Source organism: Eulemur rufifrons, chromosome 8, assembly GCF_041146395.1.
Source record: "Eulemur rufifrons isolate Redbay chromosome 8, OSU_ERuf_1, whole genome shotgun sequence".
In the NCBI taxonomy this organism is placed as follows: Eukaryota; Metazoa; Chordata; class Mammalia; order Primates; family Lemuridae; genus Eulemur; species Eulemur rufifrons.
This window is the reverse complement of record NC_090990.1, coordinates 111,950,838-111,974,901: the sequence shown is the minus strand read 5'-3', so window position 1 is coordinate 111,974,901 and position 24,064 is coordinate 111,950,838. Positions and strand designations below refer to the sequence as shown.

Sequence of the window (24,064 nt, the reverse complement as noted above, 5' to 3'; positions counted from 1 at the left end):
TCTCTAGGAGCTGTAAGGTTAACAATTCCTAGAGCTTACACAGGACTGGGAGGCATTAGAGTTCTAATAAGCCTGAGTGGAGAAATCCCAGAAGAGTCCTGCCTTACTAATAGGGCTAACATAGTCATAGATTAAGCTCCTCTAGGCCCACTTTAACAAGCTTAATTTAGCAATCCCCAAAAGTCAAGCAGATATGGATGCAACTTGATGGCTAGCAAAGAAAGGAAGGAAAGGAAAGAAGGACTCTTTAAAGGAAGACAAAAAAATGGAGACACTGAATAACATATTTACAATGTCCAGCATCTAATGAAAAATTACTAGACATGCAAAAAAACCAGGAAAATGTGACTCATAATCAAAGAGAAGTCAGCTGATGGAAAAAAAGAAATAAAAATGACACAGATAATGGCATTATTATACCAGGAATTTCAGAATTATTATAAATATGCTTGAGAGGACAACATCAATATAATGAAGAGAAAATGAAATATATAAAAAAGAACTAAGTGTAACTTAAAAAATTCACTGGATGGGCTTAACAGCAGATTAGAAACTGCAGAAGAAAAGATCCTTGAACTTTAACACATAGCAATACAAACTAATCAAACTGAAGCACAGTGAAGAAAAAGACTGAAAAAGTAAAAATTTTTTGAACAAAAAAAGAGAGAGGTTGAAAGAAAGATTTATTCGTCTGCCATAGAATACCAGTACCATAACTGGTTTTACCCTCTTGTCATTAAAACTGAAAAATTGGGACAAAATATATGTAACAGCTATTTTCAGACATTGAAACATAGACAGAACAGAACTATGATCTGTTTATGTTGCCCTGTGGAAAAATATCAAGCCAAAGTGGAGGAAGCAGAAAAAATACTTGAAGAAATAGTGGCTGAAATTTTTGCAAATTTGATGTAAACTATAAACCCACATATCTCAGAAGCTCAGCAGACCCCGAGCAGAAAAAACAAAAAGAAAACCACACCAAGGTACATCATCATCTAATTGCTGAAAACCAGTGATAAAAACAAAATGCTTCTGGGTGTGGTGGTGCACGCCTGTAGTCCTAGCCACTCAGGAGGCTGAGGCGGGGAGCATCTCTTGAGCCCAGGAATTCAGGTCTAGCTTGAGTAACATACTAAGACCCCTGTCTCTCAAAAATAAAATAATAAAATAATTTTTTAAGAAAAAAAATGCAAAAGGCAGACAGGGGGGAAGATATATTCCCTACAAGGGAACAAAGAATGACTGTAGACTTATCCACAGAAACAGTACAAGCCAGAGTACATCAAATGACATCTTTAACATGCTACAAGTAAAAAAATGCCAACCTGGATTTCTGTATACAACAAAAATATCCTTCAAAAATGAAAGAAAAATAAAGAAGTAAAAAATGAGTAAGGTGATAGAAAACACGAACAGCCCTTTCAACCAGTTTGACCTAATTGCTATTTATTAGAACATGCCACCCAAAAGCAGCAGAATACACATTCTTTCTAATGTATTTGAAACATTTACAAATATAGAACATATTCTGGACCATAAAACAAGACTCAATAAATTTAAGAGGATTTAAATAATATAAAACATGTTATCTGGCCATAGTGCAATTGAATTAGAAATTATTAACAAAAAGAAATTTAGAAATTAAATAGCACATGCTTAAATAACCTGTGAGTGAAGGAATAAATCACAAGGGCAATTACAAAATGTCACATATATGAACATATCAAAACATATCAAACACAAATATATAACAATTTGTAGGATCTGGCTAAAGTAGTGTTTAGGTGGAAACTTATGGTATGCTCCTATTAGAAAATAATAAAGATCTCAAATCAATAATCTAAACTTCAGCCTTAAGAATCTGAAAAAAGAAGAGCAAACTAACCCCAAATTAAGCAGAAGGAAGGTGATAGTAATAATAAAGATAAGATCAGAAATCAGTGAAATAGAAAATAGAGAAAATCAATGAAACCCAAAGCTGGTTCTTTGAGATCAATAAAATTGACAAACTTCTAGCTAGGCTGCTCAGGAATAAAGAGAGAAAACACAAATTAACAATATCAGGAATGATAGAGGTGGCATCACTAAAAATCCTACAGATTTTAAGTGTGTAATAAGGAATATTCTCAACAACTTTATGCCAATAAACTCAATAACATAGTACAGAAACAGTACAAGAACTGGAGAAATTCCTTAGAAGACAGAAATTACCAGCCAAGCATGGTGGCAGGCACCTATAATCCCAGCTGCTTGGGAGGCTGAGGCAGGAAGATCCCTTGAGCCCAGGAGTTGAGGTTACAATGAGCTGTATGTAATCACACCATTGCACTCCAGTCTGGCAACAGACCAAGACCCTTTCTCAAAAAAAAAAAATCCTTAATAATATTTTAGTAAATCAATATATAGAAATATAAAAAAGGACAAACCATTACGACCAAGTGGGGTTCGCAAGGTTTGTATAACATTTGAAAATTAATATAATATTAGACTAGAAAAGAAAAACCAAATGATCGTCTCAATTGATACCGAAAAATCATTTGACAAAACTTAACTTCTGTTCATAATAGAATCTCTCAGAAAACTAGTCTGCTGTTTTTCACTCATTGCCTCTTGACTTTAAATCTACTCTTTTTGGCCTACTTGCTATACTGTAACATTTCTTTCCTGTCCACTGGCACACTATTAAGCTTTGTCAGTAGAGGGCATAGGAAGGATACTGGAGAAAGAAGAGGCTTCTTTTCCTGGTTCCAATGTGTCTTTTCTTTTTGCTCCTACTATGCAAAAAGACACCCAGCAAGTTTCAGCAGTACCCTAGCAGGCAGTGTCCAGTGGCAAGTTTAGTGGCACAGCTGTGAAAGCTTCCAGCAGCAAGTTCAACAACACCCTTATAGGTGGCTTCATCAGTACCACCAATGTACCAGCTGACTTCCTAGCAGTTTCCTGGTGAGTTCTGTGGACACCCCAGCTATTCCCCCAGATTTCAGCAACATCCCTTGCAAACCAGTTTTCCTGTGGGTTTCTGGCAAGTCCAGTCTGTGTCTTAGCTGGTTTTCTGTTAAACAAACAAATAAACAAAACCATCCACCACACCAAAGACAGCTTGCTGGTAAATTTCATTGATATCCCAGACAGTTCTGTGCCTGCCAGTTTTAACCCATTGACTATGAACCAGCTACAACCCAGCAAAATTCTCCACTATCCAGTGGGCTTTTACCACAACCTCTTTGATGAGATCTGAATGCCAAACTTTGAGAGGATCCTTCCCTTTCAAGTTTGTTCCTTACTTGGGTATTCTCCCTCAGCTCTAGGGTGATATTCTTTAGAGTTCTCTTTTATTCCCAATTAGTTAATTCCCTGTAAATAGTTAATAATTCTGTATGTTAAACCTTCTGTGTTCAAATTTCCATGTGGATTCTCCCCCCTGTCTGGATCCTGACTGGTACAGAATTGGTACTGGTAGTAGTCCCGAGAGACAGACTCTTCAAGAAGGGATTTCAAGATTGATTTTGGTTGTGTTCTTGGTCTTGAACGCAGTGCCAAGTTTGTTCCAATGCTTGTAATTCATGACAAGCTGGAGTATCACAAATCATAGTATCGCCTGCGGTTGATTGTGAGGAAGTGCCAAATGAACCTAGTACATTGAGAGCCTAAATAACTGCTGCACTTGACTGTTATGGCAGTAATGATGGCTTATTATTATTATACACTAATGTATTTTAATGCCATTTTTAAGTGATCTCTACTTTATATAGCCATTTGATAATAGAAAGTCTTAAAAGGGGAAAACATTAACAAAAAATAAATGCCAAATAAAAATCATGTAAAACTTTGAAAAACAATCACACACATGTTTAGTATTTGAATTTTCATTCCTAAAACGAAATATTAAAGCTCAAAGCATCAATCGCATTATCTGTTGGTTTTGATCTTTGTTTGGTGACAGATATTCCAGACATAGAAAAAAACTATTTCATTTTGCATCGATATTCATCATTATAGCAAGAGTGTGTCCAAAAGCATCTTCAAATTGGGTGTCATGATGTATTTTGGTTCATATAATCTTGTTTTCTTTTTTAATGATAAAAATATTTTATCTGCTTCTCCTGATTTTGGTTTGCCATTGAAATCTATATTGCTTTTACTTGAGATTTTTAGATCAGTTTCTGATTTCATGTTGGAGTGTTTAGGACAGTGTTCACTTCTTCTCTTTGCATTTCTTTTGTTAAAGCATTTACAAAGCACTGAAGCTCAGGGCAAATGCTCAAACAGTGGGAAATGGCAGAGAATATTATTGGATAGCATTCAAATAACCTAACATTCAGATCTCTCAGCATGGTTAATAGTGTTACACAGAGTCTTGTGTTGAAACTGCCAATTTAAGGACTGACTTAGCCTCCGAACTTGTTATGTCTTGGAACACACTCATAGGATTTATACAAAGTATAATATACATATAATCTTATTAGTATTGTATTTATAAGAAAGACCCACCACTAGCAGGTAGGGCCATGAGCACACACTTATGGGAACAGCTGCAAGTAAGACTGACTTGAGCATATTGTGACTGCTGTTCTCTAACATGCGTCTGTCCTGGTTCCTGGAGATGTCAACCTTAACATTTTTATTTGTTTTTAATTTTTTTTAATTTGTTTATATTTATGGGGTACAAGTGGAGTTTTGCTACAATGATATATTGCATTGTGGTGAAGTCAGAGCCATCAGTGCATCCATCATTGGAGCAACACACATAGTACCCACCAAGCAACTTCCCGCCATCCACCCACCCCCACCCCCACCAACCCTCCCCGTCTGTATCATACATCATTCCACACTCTGCTTTCATGTGTACACATAATTTAGCTCCTACTTAAGAGAGAATGTAGAATTTGTCTTAATCTGACCAACCTTAACATTTTTTCTTTTTTTAAAAGATTTTTTATTTTTGATTATTACAGGTACATAATAGTTGTATATATTTATAGGGTACATGTGATGTTTTGATACAGACATATAATGTGTAATAATCAAATCAGGATAATTGGGATATCCATTGCCTCAAACATTTATCATTTCTTTCTGTTAGGAACATTCTAATTCCACTCTTCTAGTTATTGTATATTATACCACAGCTTATTGGTATAATAAGTCGCTTTGTTGTTCTATCAAATATTGTTCATTCTATCTAATTATCTAATCATATTTTTGTGCCCATTAACTATCCCCACTTTGTCCTCCCCTCCCTGCTTCCCTTCCCGGCTTCTGGTAACCATCATTCTTCTCTCTGTCTCCATAAAATAAATCATTTTAATATTTAGCCCCCACACATGAATGAGAACATGTGAGATTTGTCTTTCTTTGCTTGGCTTATTTCACTTAACATAATGTTCTCCAATTCCATCCATGTTATTGCAAATGACAAGATCTCATTTGTTTTCATGGCTGAATAATATTCCATTGTGTATATGTACCACATTTTCTTTATCCGTTCATCTGTTGATGGACACTTAGGTGATGGACTTTAACATTTGATACTACTTTTCATTGTTTCCTGCTCTTGCTTTCAATTGATACCAGTTGATTTCTTTTAAGCCAGTAATGTCTCTATGTCAAATTGTTAAGCTTGAATTCACGCAGAATTACAATACTTTTTTCCTCATTTTCTCTATTAATTGATTTTTCTTAGGATTTAGAAAAAGTACATTTCCTGAGAAACTTTAGAAAAGAATTCCTACATAGAAATACTAATGTAAATAAACTGCAGCTCTCATGTATTGCTGGTGGGAATGCAAAGTGGTACATTTACTTTGGAAAATAATGTGGCATTCTCTTATAAAGTTAAACATCCACTTACCATATGGCCCAGCAATTTCACTCCTAGGTATTAACTCCACATAAATTTAAATATATGTCTGCCCAAAGACTTGTAAATTACATACAGCTTTATTTATAATGGCCCAAATTTGGAAACAACCCAAATGTCCCTCATTGGTGAATGGATAATCAAATTTTGGTACATCCATACAATGGATACCTGTCAGAAATAAAAGGAAATTGAATAGAACCTGCACAAGATCAATGAGGAAACAGAGGGCTTGAACAACACTATAGACAAAATGGACCTAACAAACATACAGATAACATTCTACCCAATAGCAGCAGAATATACATTCTTATCCACTGTACATGAAACATTCCCCACAGTAAGCTATGTTAGGCCACAAAACAAGTCTTAACAAATTTAAAATTTAAATTATACAAAGTATCTTTTTTGACCATAATGGAATGAAACTGAAATTAATAGCAGAAGGAAAACAGGAAAATGTGCAAATATGTGGCAATTAGACAGTGTGCTCTTAAAAAAAATTAGTGGGTCAAAGGAGAAATCATAAGAGAATCTAAAAAATATCTGGAGACAAATAAAACAAAGATACAGCCTACCAAAATTTATAGGGTGCAGTGAAAGCAGTACTAAGAGGGAAGTTTATAGCAATAAACACTTATATTAAAAAAGAAGAAAAATACTAAATCAACAGCCTAATCGTATACCTTAAGGATTAGAAAAGAACAAACAAAACACAAAGTCAGCAGAAAGAAGGAAATAATAAAAACTAGAACAGAGATACATTGAATAGAGAACAGAAAATCAATTTTAAAAATCATCAGGCCGGGCATGGTGGCTCACGCCTGTAATCTTAGCACTCTGGGAGGCCGAGGCGGAAGAATTGCTTGAGGTCAGGAGTTGAAGACCAGCCTGAGCAAGAGCAAGACCCTGTCTCTACTAAAAATAAAAAGAAATTAGCCAAACAACTAAAAACAGAAAAAATTAGCTGGGCATGGTGGTGCGTGCCTATAGTCCCAACTACCCAGGAGACTGACGCAGGAAGACTGCTTGAGCCCAGGAGTTTGAGGTTGCTGTGAGCTAGGCTGACGCCATGGCACTCTAGCCTGGGCAACAGAGTGAGACTCTGTCTCAAAAAAATAAAATAAAATAAAAATAAAATAGAACCATAAACCTATCAAGACTGAATCATGAAGAAATAAAAAAATCTGAACAGACCTATAACTAGTGGGGAGATTGAAGCAGTAATCAAAAACCTCCAAACAAAGAAAAGCCCAAGACCAAATGGCTTCAGTGGGGAATTCTACCAAACATTTAACACCAGTCCTTCTCAAACTCCTCCAAAGAATAGAAGAGAAGGGGACACACCCAAACTCATTCAATTTCATTACCCTGAACCAGACAAAGACACAGAAAACTACAGACCAATATCCCTGATGAATATTGATACAAAAATCCCCAAAATAAATACTAGCAATGGGCCGGGCGCGGTGGCTCACGCCTGTAATCCTAGCACTCTGGGAGGCCGAGGTGGGTGGATCGTTTGAGCTCAGGAGTTTGAGACCAGCCTGAGCAAGAGCGAGACCCCATCTCTACTAAAAATAGAAAGAAATTATATGGACAGCTAAAAATATATATAGAAAAAATTAGCCGGGCATGGTGGTGCATGCCTGTAGTCCCAGCTACTCGGGAGGCTGAGGCAGGAGGATCGCTTGAGCTCAGGAGTTTGAGGTTGCTGTGAGCTAGGCTGACGCCACGGCACTCACTCTAGCCTGGGCAACAGAGAGAGACTCTGTCTCCAAAAAAAAAAAAAAAATACTAGCAATGAATTCTATTGTATTTTATTAAAAGAAACATACATCATGACTAAGTGGGATTTATGCCTGGAATACAAGGATGGTTCAGCATATAAGAATCAATCAATATAGTACACCACATTAACATCTCAATCAATGCAGAAAAAACATTTGGTGAAATTCAATACCCTTTCATGATTTAAAAAAAAAACAAAACTCAACCAATTGGAAGCAGAAGGAAACTACCTCAATATAAAAGCTGTAGAGGAAAAGGCCACAGCTACCATTATGCTTGACAGGGAAAGAATGAAAGCTTTTCCTCTAAGATCAGGCAACAAGGTAAGGATGCCTACTCTTGCCACCACTGTTCAACGTAGTCCTAGAAATTCTAGCCAGAATAATCAGATAAGAAAAAGAAATAAAAGTCATCTGAGAAAAGAATTAAAATGATCTCTGTTCATAGACATCATGATCTTATATGTAAAAAGAAATTGAACATCTAAGTGAATTTCAAAGCATTGTGCTAAGTTAAAGAAGCCAGACACAAACAACTAGTGGAATTGAATTAAAGTATTATTTCACTTATATGAGATTAAAGGCAAAACTGTAGTGACAGTAGGTTAGTAACTGCCATAGGGTGGGAGATTGCAAAGGGGTCCAAGAAAACTTTTGGAGGTGATGGTTCCCAAAACTCACAGAATTGTACTGTTAGAATTAGTGCATTCTGTTATATGTAAGTTATATCTTTTATACCATCAACAATTAGAAAAATGAAAATTTACAAAAAGATATTATTTGTAATAGCATATAAATATTTGAAATATGTAGGAATTACCCTCTAAAGAAGTATAAGACCTCTATAGCAGCAGTCCTCAACCTTTTTGGCACCAGGGACTGATTTCATGGAAGACAATTTTTCCACGGACTGGCAGGTGGAAAGAATAGTTTCAGGATGATTCAAGCACATTGCATTTATTGTGCAGTCAAACCTCTCTGCTAATGATAATCTATATTTGCAGCTGTTCCCACATCACAGCCACAGCTCCACCTCAGATCATCAGGAATTAGATTCTCATAAGGAGCACACAACTTAGATCCCTTGCATGTGCAATTTATAGTAGGGTTCACGCTCCTATGAGAATCTAATGCTGCTGCCGATCTGATAGAAGGCGGAACTTATGCAATGATGTGAGTGATGGGGAGTGACTGTAAATAATCTTCGCTCGTCTCCTCCTGTGTGGCCTGGTTCCTAACGGGCTACAGACTGGTACTGGTCCGTGGCCCAGGGGTTGGGGATTACAGCTCTATAGGATAAAATTAAGGAACACTCAAGAATAACTAAATATATTGGTAGAGATTTCTTGTCCATGAGTTAAAGACTCAGTATGGTGAAGATGTGAGTTCTCCTCAAATTTATTAATAGATTCAATCTATTTCCTTAAAAATTTCAGCCTTTTTAGCCTGTTTATCTGATTCTAGAATTTATATGGAAGGACCGTGAATAGAAAAAACAAGATAGGGTATACTTGCTGTATTATTTATCAAGATTTGTCATGAAAATAGGATAATTATAACATTGTTAATAGTACAGGAATAGTGAGTAGATAAATGGAATGTAACAGGAAGCCCAGTAGTAGACGCTCAATCTTATATAAATGTTTCTTTGACAGAAGTGCTATGCCAGATCAGAGGGGGAAATAATTGACTTTTCAATAAATCATGTTGAAAAGTCATTTGGAAAAAAAGGAAATTGGACTGGTACCTCCCATCAGCTCCTCCCCAATCTATTTTAGTGTATCAAAATCCTAGGTGTTAAAGGCAAAGCTGTAATGCTTTTTAAAAAGAACATAGCATATCTCCATGGCCTTGGGAAAGTATTTTTTCAACTAGACTCAGAAACCATTAGCTACAAAGGAAAGGACTGATAAATTTGACTTCATTAAAATTAAGAACTTCTGTCATGAAAAGACCATTTTTAATAAAACAGGCAAAAAAAATCAGAAAAGATACAGTCTGTTCTGGTACATTTATTTCTGCAATGCAGATAAGTTCATATGTGATTGGCAAATAGGAGAATGATGTGAATTTAACTGAGGTTATATTGGTTCTTATGCCATTTTACTCAGCATGCTAATGTTTTGTATCAAGTAGCAAGTAAACAGAACAAGCAAACACAGGTGAATAACAAGCAAACACAGGTGAATGTTGCAGCTGAGGAAGAATATGGTAATATGCATGATGCCCATTCATTTCAATTTGACTTCTTTTCTCAGTTTGACCATATGCACTGTCTTAAAATTGTATGTTGCACAATTTACCCTATTTTCATTGTTCAGTAGCCTCAACCCTTTCTTACACTCTTTTTTGTTGAGCTACCTTTTCATTTTTTTAAAGACAAAGTATTTTATTTGCTGTGATATTTTTTTATAAGCAAGTAAAGGAAAGCTGAATATATGGCCAGTAAATATATGAAAAATAATGTTAATCTCATTAGATAGTTGCACATTAAATGCACAGTGAGGTGCCTTTACACACTCAGCATATTGGCAAAAGTTTTAGAACCTGATAACAACTATTGGTGTGGACACAGGAGGATGTATATTGTATGATTCCATTCACTTGAAGTTACAAAACAGGCAAAACTAAGCTATGTTGCTTAGAAATTCATTACTTAGTTGGTACAGCCATCAAAAAGGAAAGAAAATCATCATCACAAATGTCAAGACAGTAGTTACCTTTGGGGGTGGAGGCAGGTAGAGGTTTATTATCAGAGGCACCCAGGGAGGCTTTCAGGGTCCAAGTAATGTTCTATTTCTTCACCTAGATGTATGTGTGGTTGTAATTAGTTGTTTAAATAAATACATTTTATGCACTTTTCTGCATATTTCAGGGGGAAAAAAAAGGAGAAATAATCAGGTATGTCAAGTGTTGTTCATAGGTCAGGTAATATGAGGACTTGACCATTGATTAAGCAAAGTAGAGACTATTGCTGAACATAGCATATTGTCTCAGTGATTGATTGGGGCCATGATCTGATTGGAATAGGCTCTACAGACAACGAGAGGAGAGGAATTGGAAATTGTGAGTAAACAGTACTCTTTAGAGGAATTTTTAAGTTAAAAGGAGAAATGTATTGATAACAGGGGTTGATGTGGAAGTTTTACATAAAATATATAGAGTATCAAGAGAATATAAAGATAAATTTTGAGGAATGCTAAAGGCAATGGGGTAGGGGAAGGTAAGATAACTTTTTATGTAAATGGGGTTTCATAGTTTGGGGAAGAAGTGAAAATTTGTAATGCTTTATAAGGAGAATTAGCATTAAAGCTATTTTCTGAAGTCTTAGAAACATATGTTGAAATCACACATAACATTCATATCTATTAATGGACAGCGTCATGGACAACATCTTGCTCAACACCACTTTGTGGGAAGGGAATTAAGCCCAGAGAGGTTAAGTGCTTGTTGTAAATTGTGCCATTAATAATAATCTCAGACTAAAACAAAGTTGCCCCACTCCTTGGGTCAGTGCTCTTTTTAAAATGTTATCTATAATCCAATTTGCTCTTAAACTGAGTTTTTTATAGTCATAATATTTTATAGTAGAGTTTATTTGGATAATATCTCAATTAACCTTTGCTGCATAAAAGACCATGCTAAAACTTAGTGGCTTAAAATAATCATTATGTGTTATTTTTCATAATTCCATGAGTTGGCAGGGTGCAGCTGGGGACACTCATGTGGCTGCCCACATGAGTGGGTCATTGGCAGCCCAACTAGGGCTAAAGGGGCTAAGATGGTCTTACTCATGTGTCTGGGGCCTTGGTGCTAATTTTTGGCTGGGGCACTCTCGTCATTCAGTGGTCTAGCCTAGACTTCCTTGCATGGTGGTGGGAGCATTCCAAAAGGGTAAAGATGCAAGTCTGGACTCCTAAACTTACACAACAAAACATCCTTCACACTCAATTAATCAAAGCAAGTCATAAGTCCAGTCCAGATTCAAGAGATGATGCAACAGGCCCAACCTCTTATTGGGAGGAGGCACGTAATATTGTGGCATGTTTTTTTCCATCACAAATAATTGTAAATTATAATTTTAATCATTGAATTTATTTCCTATTGATAAATTTTATTTAATAGGGAGCTTAAAGCTGCTGATAGGGAATCTAACAATGTAGTTTTGGTTAATATATGAGAAACACAAAAAATTGAAAATGAAAAATATGTAATGCTAAGGAAAAAAAGGAAGTTACATTTTCCAGATTTTTTTTCTTCTGTGATATAAAACAGAGAAATGCTCATTTTTAGAAAAAGTTGGGTAAAAAAATGAGGGAGAAAATTCAATATCATCTTTGTTGTGTATAATATTGGCTTAATCATTATTTTCTCAGATCATTACTGTTTATTATCATCATCTTTGTGGATTTTTTTCTGCAGAATGTAATGCACCTATACAATAGGAGCAATTGAATTGGCCATGAATTAATTTGTAATTTATAATAATATATAATTTAATTTATTATAATAAGAGCATATTGCCAGGTAGTGTGCTAATTGCATTTGTTTAAATTTCTACTTAATGTATTTGACAGCTAAGTGTATTGAGTACTTACTATGATCCGTGCCCTGTACCAAGACTTGTGGCTATACTCTGAATCAAATAGGGTTTTTGCATATTGGCATACCCTAGGAGGAATCAGGGAATATTCTCTAAAGGAACTTTATAAGCCAAGACCTGAAGGATAAGTAGGAGTTAGCTGAAGTAAGAGTGAGAAAGGGAGTAGGAAGTCCTGTAGGAAAAGAATAGCAGCTTTGGAGGTGAGTGAGTGAAAGGAACATTAAAAGAATTGAGAAAAATCTATATGCTAAAGCCTAGAATATGAAAGGGATAAGGCAAGAAAAAAGCTGGAGAGGTAGCCAGGGGCCAGATTGCATAGGGCATTATAAAATGTGTTGTTATAGAGTCAAGATTTTATATCAAGGATCATGGGTATCCATTGGTGGGTCTAGAGAGATACTTTTGTTTGTTTGTTTGGTTTTTTTTTTTTTTTTTTTTTTTTGCTCAGACTGTGGCTTTAGAAAAGTCACTGGCTGCAGTTTGGGTTGCGGGAGGAGAGGGTATGACGGGGAGAGGCAAGGGTTGACCTGGGGGGACCAAAAATACAGGTCATAGATAATGATATGAAGAAGATGATTGTGGAGATGAAGAGAAGTATCTAGAGATATTTAAGAGGTGGATTTGGTGACTGGATGTGGAGTAGAGGAAGTCTCTCAAGATATGTGACTTGCGGGTTTCTTAGTTGGAGTGCCATTACTGAATAGGGACCTACGTGAAAGAACAGGTTTGGGAAGGCCTCCTTGCCCAAGACTTACTGCCATATCCCAGACTCTATTCCCAGCTAAAAACTCTGGACCTCTTTTCGTATTCTGTAGTATTTATAATGCCATTTCTAATATCTGTTCATAAAAGTGATTCTTATTTAGTAAAATTCAATCAAATGTAGCAATGCTGCCATAAACTGAATTTAAACCTTGGAGGTGAAAGAAAGATTTTATTTTAGCATAAATTCTTTAATATCTAGAAATTTAGTGATTTGTTGCTGTAGTCAATTTCATAAAACAGTTTACTTACTGCTTAATTTTTTGAAATTACTTGAAGATGGTAATGGCTAAGAAGCAATACATGAATCTTAAGCCTTTCATTCATTAGTATAAGATAACTTCATAATCAATGTTTGTCCAAGTTTTTTAAATAGAGTTTATTAAAAGAACTTATAAAAATTGTTTCTCTATTTTTTGTTGTCTTTCATGACCCTAGTAAGTAGAATGTTAAGTTTACATTTATGCTAGGGAAGAAAAAAATATATAGAATAACCACTTAAAAATGAAGTCTGTCTTTCACAATATATACATATACATCAAAACATCATGTACACTATAAATATAAATAATTTTTATTTATCAATTATACCATAATAAAGTTGGGGAGGAGGAAGAAGTCTATCATTGCTGGATTTTTCTCTCCTTGCTTGTTAAGTAATGATAATTGAGGTTTAAGAATGAGCTATTTTGTCTTGGAAAGTGAAGCCTCCTTTGGCACTAAAATTATTTTAGACTTTTTGTAGTTTTGAATTTCATGGTTATCTGTAGATTTTATTAAAGTACACTTATTTATTATCCTATTTTCACCTAATAGTGTTAAATTGCCTAAAATTTTCTGATCCTTATTCTAGTAGGTACAATATATTCAGTAGGCTGTGTCTCCCATGTATTCTCTATAGGCTGAATATTCTGTTACTCTGAATATTTTGTAAGTTTAAAAGCACTTTACAACCTACTTGTTTTCTTTTTCTTTTTTTTCTTAGGCACTACAAGGGCCCCCAGGGATGGGGAAGTACCAGGAGTGGACTATAATTTCATTTCTGTTGAACAGTTCAAAGCACTAGAAGAGAGTGGAGCATTGTTAGAAAGTGGAACGTATGATGGTATGTCCCCCAATGATAACACCACCACCACCCAGAAAACTATTTGAGTAACTGGTATTATTTCAGAGGAAATTTGATGAATAAAATACCACTTTTTGAAGAAGTTTTTTTCCTCTCAGTTTTTAGGAAAATTTTCTTTTCATTAGGAAATTTGTAATTTGCTAATTAAAATAGGATTAAATAATAAGCAAAAATATTCCATTATATTAGGAAGTTGATTGTGTAAAAGATACTAAAAATCCAGTTAAACTGACTAGTATATGTATTTCACAGTAATTCACAGTCATCATATGATCTCCATGAGTGTTCATTGATTGTTTTCTATTTGTGGTTGAGAATCCAAAATCTGTATACTTTAAAAAATCTATATGTACTTTGATTATCTTGGAGAAAAGAAAATGTAGATTTTGGGGGAAAAAACAACAAATACAGAATAATTGGTTTTCTTTTCATATCTCTTTTCCTCTACCCACTTGATTCCAGGAAGTAGAGATTTGAGATCAATTTTAATCTTTAAATGATTTTCTATGTTAGATCTGGTAAGCTTGTCCACTTCCATAACACCCTGTACTTTTCCATCATTGCCTCCCTCACGAGCTCTGTGATAGTAGTGATCATGTCTTTATTACATGATATCATCTTCAGTGCCTAGAGATGGTGTTCAATGAACATCTAACCTTGAATTCTACATATCCAAATATGCATTTATTTTCTATCCCAAAGAGTAATTTTTCATAATTTCTCTCTACACAGCACCATGATCTCAAAGAAGCAGAATCATCATTTACTTTCTCTTTTTTCTCACATTTCACATCTAGTCAGTTACCAAATACAGTCATTTCTTCTTCTGTAGCCACTTTCACAATGCCCTTCTTTTCACTTTCACCACCTCCCTGCAGGCCCACCGGAAGAGCTCATGTCTGGGCTATTGCGTACCACAGATAAAGCTTTATCACCACAGATAAAGCTGCAGTCAACATTCTCGCACATGTGAGAATGCCTGTGGAATATATACCCAAGAGCACAATTGTTGACTTAAAATAGAGTATGTATATAATTAATCTGATGAAATCGTTTTGGATAGCTCTCCAATCTGTGTTCCCCTCAGCAGTACATAAGGGTTCCTGTAGCAACTATAGTAATGGCTCTACATGCTCATCAACACCTGGTATTATCTACTTTTATAATTTTGCCAATCTAATGGTTATAGAAATGATGTCTTACTTTAATTTTAGTTTCTCTGGTAGTCAGAGAGTTTAAGCATCTTTTCGTTTGTTTCTTGTCTTTTGGACTTCCGCAAATTGTGCGTTCATTGGCTTTGTCCATTTTTTAAAAAGTGGGATCCCAATCACATTCCAATTTGCAAACATTCCTTAGATGTTTAGATATTAATCTCTTATTGGATATAGATATTGTCTCTGATTCTGTCACCTATTAACCTTGTGCTGTGTTTTTTTATTAAACAGAAATCCTTAATTTTTATAAATCAGTTTTGTCACTGTTTTTCTTACGATTTGTGCTTTTGAAGTTTTAAGAAGTCCTCTGCCCTTACATGATGAAAATATTCTACATTTTCTTGCATTAAGTTTAAGAACTTAGTATATGACAAAGTGGTATATTACATATTAATTACTGCATGTTTAATTCAAAGGAAATACAAATTAAAACAATAATTGTACATCATTTCACATCCAGTGGTTTGGCAAAAATTTTAAAGTCTGAAAATTACAAGAAATGGAAACTCCCATGCACTGCTAATAAGAATATAAAATGGTACAATCCCTTTGGAGAGCATCTTGACAATGGCTGGTAAATTTGAAGATGTACATAACTCTGACCTCAGAGTACCCTCTTTAGATGTCTACTCTAGAAAAACAGCTGTCCAAGGGCCCATGTAGACATGTACCAGAATATTCATTTTAGCACCATTTGAAACAGTGGCAGAATGAAAACAACTTCTCTTTAGTAGAAGAATAAATAAAATACTTGTTAATTTGTTCATAAAAATGGACTATTTACAGCAGTTGAAAAGAATAGAATAAGTTGTAGAAGTATAGTTGTATAAAAAGAAGTCACAAAAGAATATATACAATATACTATTTATGAAAAAATATGTGAAATGTTATGAAAACATTCTATGAAGCTTTTATGAAAATGGTAGTATTTATATGTTATGAATGCATATACATATGTCCTAGATAGATATAATATTCCAGGGAATGACACATGCCAACTTCAGGACAGTTCAGGGATTGGGAAGGGTACAGACAGGAAGTTTGGGCTTTAATTGTATATGTGATCATATATGTATGTCCTTAAAGAGGAAAAATTGGGAGATCTGAAAACTGGCAATAGTTATCTGGAGGATGTGTATGTAAATAAATAAATGTAAATATATTCATATAAATTTATAAAAATAATATATATTTCTAGTACTATTCTGATACCATGGTCTGTAATTTTATATGTAGTTGAAATATTTAATAATTGATAGTTCTGTAAAAATGAAAAAGCCTTCAGAAAAGAAAAACTCCAAAACAGCTCTAAAATGATGAAAAAAATTTTCTGTCAGGGACTTTGTCAGGGTTCACAAACCTTGGAATTTTATACCTTGCTCTGTGTGAAATCTGGATATTTACCAATTCAAAAAAAATAGATGTAATTTATTTATAAACAATGCTAGTTTTTTTTTAAATCTAAGCCTAGTAGTTATCTTTTTTTTGACAAGGGAACTGCCATAGTTATTATGAAGTCCTAAAATCTTTTCAGTGATTATGGATAACAGTCATCATATCCTGTGTTTTTAAATTTTCTCCTTAGAAAATAGTTAAACTTCCTAGAATTAGGTAATAATTATAGGAATTCACAGTAAAATGTGTTTCTAGTGTTTCTAGTAATACTACTACCATCCTTAGAAAATGTGACCTTTTTATTTGTGTCATCGTACATCCAGTTTCCTTCATAGTGTGATAATTGGGCATAATTCAGGAAAAAAATATGGGTGGGGGGAGGAGATGGGTGTATACATACATAATGAGTGCGATGCGCACTGTCTAGGGGATGGACACGTTTGAAGCTCTGACTCGGGCGGGGCGGGGGGGCAAGGGCAATATAGGTAACCTAAACTTTTGTACCCCCACAATATGCTGAAATAAGAATTAAAAAAAAAAGGAAAAAAAATGAGATCCTAGAATATCCTGTTCCCCAACCAAACCTCTGTTTGTAGTATTTCTGTGCCCGCTAGCCCCAGAGAAGTATGAAGTAGCTTTTTCATTTGTTCTTTGCTTTACTTACGGGCCAGAAAGTTTGCAGAAAGTTGAGTCTCTCTTAATACGAATCTTTGCATCTATCTGCGTGGTAGGAGTAACGCCATTTCAAACATGGATTTGAAAGCAAGGGAGTAGTTGAGTGCGGAGAGACAGGATATAGTTGAAATATTATTTAGTTTGATTTCATTGTTTTGTCTTGAATATTATAATGACAGTTACGCTCAAAGTCAAACTTCCAAAGAATTCATCTTAATGCTTTCCCCCTCAAACCATGTACAATTTAAGGTAAACTGTTTTATTTCTAGATTTGACTCGATGTTATGGGAAACATCTGATGCTTTTTTCCATCTAGGAAAAAAAATCTATTATATACCTTACTAATTTGCCATACATGAATGAGCATCTCCTTAGGAAACAAGGGATTTGATTATAAGATGTGATTTTATTTAAAAAAAAGATTATGAGTATTTTACTCTCTAATCATATTTATCTTTCTATAACATTAGCATGATGATTGATGCAAGGTCAAAACTGGTAGGACCACAAACTGTTAATATAGCTAGACCTGTTGATTGCTTTCCCATTGTATTTGGCTGGCTAATGGGAACTGCATGACAAATTGAGAAAATGCTCAATTGTTTTCATTCTATTCTGGAACATTTATTTTTACTGCAACAATTACTGATTCTCAAGAGAAAATTAAGTATTTCTTGCTTTCCTGAGAATAAACCAATATTAAATTATGTTCTGATGTCTCTATTTGTTCTATAAATTGTCAGATAAAATGATGTAATTAGAATGCTCAGAAAAGCTTTATAAAATTACCTTTACATAAACAGCCTATGTTTCTATACAAACTGGTTAGTTCTCAGCTTAACCTCTGCCTGTGTACTTCCTCATTTTACCAAAATTTTTCACTATGTTAGAATAAAATTATTTGAGTTAGTTTTGTTTCCCTTTACTCCTACCTTTTATGTCAATTATTCTTGCATGAGAGCATCAATGCATTTAAATTCACAAATTAGGCCCTAATTCAGAAGCCATGTAAAGCAAGCCCTGTAGGTATAAATAATATACATTTATAAAGTCAACTTCCTGGCCTTAATACAAATAGTATTAAAATGTTAGATAATAAATGGTGAAGGGCACTTGAGAAATTAATTCTTTCCCCTATTTCTACCCACTTCTCTCCCAAGGAGTGCTTTGGCCGCCTTCTGGCCAATGATAAATATTCAAAAATTTCATTGTGAGAAACAGGAGAGAAACATACACTAGGTCATATTGCTCTCTCAATTCAGCATTAGTACTTTCAGCTGCTATTCTGTTCACTTCAGGAAACTTCTATGGAACTCCCAAGCCTCCAGCAGAACCCAGCCCTTTTCAGCCAGATCCTGTTGATCAGGTCCTCTTTGATAATGACTTTGACACAGAATCCCAAAGAAAACGAACTACATCTGTCAGCAAGATGGAAAGAATGGACAGCTCTCTTCCTGAAGAGGAAGAAGATGAGGACAAGGAAGCTATTAATGGCAGTGGAAATGCAGGTTTGTGAATACGTGAACTTCTAACTGATCTTCTGGGTTGACACTGAATTGGAAATAGTAAAACTTATTACAAAGCATGTGGAAAGCAAGTGATGGGATTCTAATTTTTTAAAAAGGTTGTATGTGCGGCTGGGCGCGGTGGCTTACCCCTGTAATCCTAGCACGCTGGGAAGCCAAGGTGGGAGGATCGTTTGAGCTCAGGAGTTCGAGACCAGCCTGAGCAAGAGCGAGACCCTGTCTCTACTAAAAAGAAAAAGAAATTAGCCAAACAACTAAATATAGAAAAAATTAGCTGGGCATGGTGGCGCATGCCTGTTGTCCCAGCTACTCGAGTAGCTGAGGCAGAAGAATTACCTAAGCCCAGGAGTTTGAGGTTGCTGTGAGCTAGGCTGATGCCGTGGCACTCTAGCCTGGGCAACAGAACAAGACTCTGTCTCCAAAGAAAAAAAAAAAAAAAAGAAAAGGTTGTATGTGGAGCAAAGTATATCTCTGTACACCATACTGTAAGCTAAAGTGAGTTGTCCAATTTTGATAATAAGCTATCATTAGTAATAAAATATATGCTATTATCCTGCTTGAAATATTTGAGATTCACCTCTGCTGTTGGAATATGGGAATCTTATTGACCTAAATCCTACTTTACAGAATATAAACAAAATATAGATGTTTTGGAATATAGACTTCAGTCTAAATAGAGTATGTTGGGTTTGAAAATATGCCAGTAAAAATTATCTGAAAGGAATGTTTGCAATATTTTGATTTAAATTTTGGATTCACTGAAAGAAAATTTCCAAATACGACTCCTATATTTTTCATTAAATGCAAAACCAGCAGAGATTTATCGGCAAAAGAATCTGCTCCTTTTGAGTACCCCTAAATAATGTGGTGATTGCTTAGGAGGTTCTTACTTGTAACTGAGAGTATAACTAGGAAATCATAGAATCACATCTGAACTTATTTCAGTGGTGTCTACTGTAATAATTCCATTCAAAACACTAGAATGTAAGCTTCATAAATAAGGGCTGGAATTTTGCTTGTTTCATTCATTGTTGAAGCCCTTGCACCAAAAACAGTGCTTGGCACATAGTAAGAGCTCAAGTTCCCAAATTTTCAGAACCCATGTTCATATCATTTTCTCAAAGCACCTTGATCTTTTCCTTCATCAATCATTAAAATTGCTCTCTATATATTATATTTCTCGTGTTAATACATTCATTATTTATCTCTCCCTCCAAAGCATGAATTCTCTTTTATAGTCCTAACTTCTTACATAGCTATATCACATATTATGTTGAATGTTAAATGAATTACCCCAATGTATTTAGGTGTGAAGACTGAAAATAGGTTTAAAAAGATTTAGGTGAATTTACCTCTAATCTTTAGGGGTTATTAAGGGAAATAATCATACCTGTGCAGCCTTTTAATGTTGATGTCAGCTTTGCTATTCCACAAAATTAAGTCTGTTAACAGTTTAAAATGTTGAACACTAGGGTTAGAGACCAGATACGACATCTCTATGGTTCTCCTGGAGAGAGTTGGAACCCATTATATTAAGTGAAGTATCCCAAGAATGGAAAAACAAGCATCACATGTACTCACCAGAAAATTGGTTTCCCTGAACATCACCTAAATACACATCTGGGAACGACACCAATCGGATATCAGACTGAGGTGGGGGGTGGGGGAGGGGATGGGTGTATGCCTACACAATGAGTGCATTGTGCACAGTTTGGGGAATGGTAACACTTGAAGGTGCTGACTCGGGAAGGGGGGGTGGGGGGGGAGGGATATATACCTACATGATGGGTGCAATGCGCACTACCTGGGGAACGGACACGCCTGGAGCTCTGACTTGGGGGGAAAGGCGGTACATGGGCAACGTATGTAACCTGCAATTCTGTATCCCCCATAACAATAAGATGAAATAAAAAAATAAAATAAATAAGAGGTAACATCAAATTTTAAAATCATTGTAACAGTAAATTAGAAATAAAGCAAATTAAATGATGTTAAAAAAAAAAAAAAAGAGAGACCATGAATCTGTCCCAATATGGGAATTTATATGGTCTTGATTCGAGGGAAAAGAAAATGTTCTTTTTTTACTTCCTAATGCAGAACCTTTTGTTGATCACTGCAATTCCCTAAGAGGTAAACCTTTTTATAATCTCCATAGTTTATGCTTGTCATGTAAACCAGTTGTTAAACCAGATGTTAACATATTCTTTGATGTTAATATTTAAAGGGAACGTGTCCAAGAGTATGTGGGAGGCAGTTTGTATACTACCTCTTGTGTATAGATACCATAGGACACTAACATTGAATTATATACTTCTTTGTAAATATTCAGAATATTTAAATGAAAAAATAAGAAAATGGCAGAATAAAAACCCTTCATCTTTTCTGAATAAATATGAACTGTGGTTATTAATTTATCATTCAAAGTTGGGGAAATGTGCTTTGTGTATTGCTTTTGGGGACTAGAGTCCCTGCCTTGAAAAATCAGAAAATTGTTGGAGAGTGGGAGTGGGGAGATGGTAGGTAGAGGTTTATTTGTATACACTATTGTGTATATTATTTTATATCTTGGTGAAGAATTAACCCCCAGAATGCTAATATAGCTACACAGGATGACATATGTTATGTAATAATGCTAAACTTTTTTTCAAAAAGGTGGTGTTATATAGAAGAACATCTTCCCAAGTCATTGGCTATTAAGCATACTCATTAAGAAAAGTGTTATGGATCATATAGTTGCTCTTGCTTTTCTCCAACTTACTTATTTCCCAAGAATGTAACTCCCTTCCAGGTTGATTTATACATCAGGTGCCTTTTAATTTCTATCACTTTTTCTACATATCATTCATTCATTCATTCATTCAACAAATATTTATTGAGCACCTGCCAGGCTACTAAGTGCTAGCCATTGTTGTAAATGCTGGGAATAGAGCATTGAACAAAACAGACAAAAACCCCTAATCCTCGGGGACTTTACCTTCTGGTGGGAGAGACAGAACTAACTAACGTAAATGAATAACATATATAGTGTTAGATGGTGCTAAAGAGAAAAATAAAGCAGAGGAGAAGATGGATAAGAAGTAATGGCAGTCAAAGTTTGCAGTTTTAGATAGGGTGGCAGAAAAGATTGGAAAGAAGTGAGTGAGTAAACTCAAAATATCTGGGGGAAGAGCATTCCAGACAGAGGGCACTGTAAGTATAAATGCCCTGAGGGGGGAATGTACCTGGAATATTCAGACAATAGCAAGGAAACCACTGTGGTTGGATATAATGTGGACAATGCATTATATGTAGTTTGAGCAGAGTGACAGAAGGAATAGAATAGAATAGTAACCAGTGAGGTCAGTCAGATGGTGGAAGGGATAGGTGGGAAGAGTGCATATTATTTAGGATCTTATAGGTCTTTGATAAAATTTTGGTTTTTATTCTGAGATGAGAAACCACTATAGGTTTTGAGTCAAAGAGTAACAGGATACAACAGGTTTTAACAGGCCCATTCTGGGTACTGTACTGAGAATAGGCAGTAGGAGGGCATGAGCATAAACAGGGATACCTATTAGGAGGCTATTGAGTGTGCAAGTAAGAAAGTGATCAACTATTTGAGCTGCTGATAGCTCAAATAAGATGGGAACTGAGCATTGATCATTGGATTTAGCAGTGAGGAGCTTATTGGTGACCTTAATAAGAACAGTTTAATGATAGAAGTTCAAAAGCCTTGTTGGAGCGAGATCTAGAGAGAATTGGAAGAGTGGAAGGAGTGTGGCAAATACAAACTCTTTCAAGGTGGTTTGGTGTAAAGAGTAGAGAAACAATGTTGTTGCCAGAGGGCAAAGAGAATAATTTGCTTTTTAAAGAATGGAAAAATGACATGTTTTTATGTGGATGGATATGATCTAATAGATAAGGAAGACTGGTGATGCAGGAAGGAGAGTGAAAGAATTGCTGTAGGCAAGAGAGGATGGGATATAATTTATAATTGGTGGGTTAACATTAGCTATGAGTACAGACAGTTCTTCTTTAGTAACAGATGGTAGAGTAAATGGGCACAGTTGCTGTGTAGATGCAATGGTGGGAGTTTGTGGAAGTTCTCTTCTGCTTGCTTCTGTTTTGTTAGTGAAATAGGAAACAAGGTCATCAAATGAGATTAGGAATAAGGGGAAAGTAGTAGGTGATTTAAGGAGAAGAAAGGTAAGAAATAGTTATCTAAGAGAGTGTCAGTGAATGGACTAAAGAAATGTGTTGTGATTGTCGTGCATCATCAAATGCCCACTTGAGGTTAGTGACCATGAATTTAAAGTGAACTAGTTAGCGTTGCCTGTATTCAGCTGCATGTGCTGACATGGAGTAGGTGGAGAGTGAGATTTAAGCAGTTATGGTTTAGCCAGGCAAGTATGATGAAGTTAGGTTGGGGCAAAGGAATCAGGAGTGTTTACAAGGGAGGGAGTGATTATAGTGGTAGGTCATGGAATGTAAGTTGGGTTAGCAGGGCAATGGGGACATGAGTGGAGGGTGAGGAATAGTGAAAGGTAGTAAGTAGTAAGATTAATGAATTATCAGACTTGGTTGGATAAAGGATAGTTTGAGTTCAAGTGCTATAGGGAATGATATCTAATGATATCTAAGGTCTCTTCTCAGATTCTCTGATTTTGAGGCATTGCCTACAGTGTGGAGTTGTTGTGTAGCATCTTTTAAGTTCTAGAAATAAGTTTTATGTGCTAGAAATGAGTTTTAAGTATATGAATTGTGAACTCCCTAGATGGTAACCAGATTTTAGTATTCTTACCTACATTATGGACTTTGGGACTCTAAAAGGATTTCAATATTACCAAACAGGATTATATTTAACAACAGGAACTCTATTGAGTGTAACTTTTAAAAATGAGTATTATTCAAAAGCCTGTGTTAAATGTATACAAGGCAGCTTAGCATAACAGTTAAGAGCATGGACCACTTAGATTCAAATCCTGACTTTGCTGTTTACTGGCTGTGTAACCTTGATTAAGTTAACTTCTCTGTGTCTTAGTTTCTCAATCTATATAACGGGGATAGTAATAGTAGCTACTCACAGGGTGGCTGTGAGAATTATGAGTTAATATATGTAAAGCACTTAAAA

General features: G+C 35.3%; 1 protein-coding gene across 2 annotated transcripts in view; it reads left to right on the top strand.

The window, feature by feature from the left end:
* MAGI3 (membrane associated guanylate kinase, WW and PDZ domain containing 3) overlaps positions 1-24,064 on the top strand; it is a 237,669-nt gene that overhangs the window by 143,115 nt on the left and 70,490 nt on the right. For both annotated transcript variants that reach the window (XM_069480811.1, XM_069480812.1), the window contains exons 3-4: positions 14,004-14,123; positions 18,727-18,936. In XM_069480811.1, the coding sequence (XP_069336912.1) occupies positions 14,004-14,123; positions 18,727-18,936 (330 nt within the window). The remainder of the gene's footprint in view (positions 1-14,003; positions 14,124-18,726; positions 18,937-24,064) is intronic.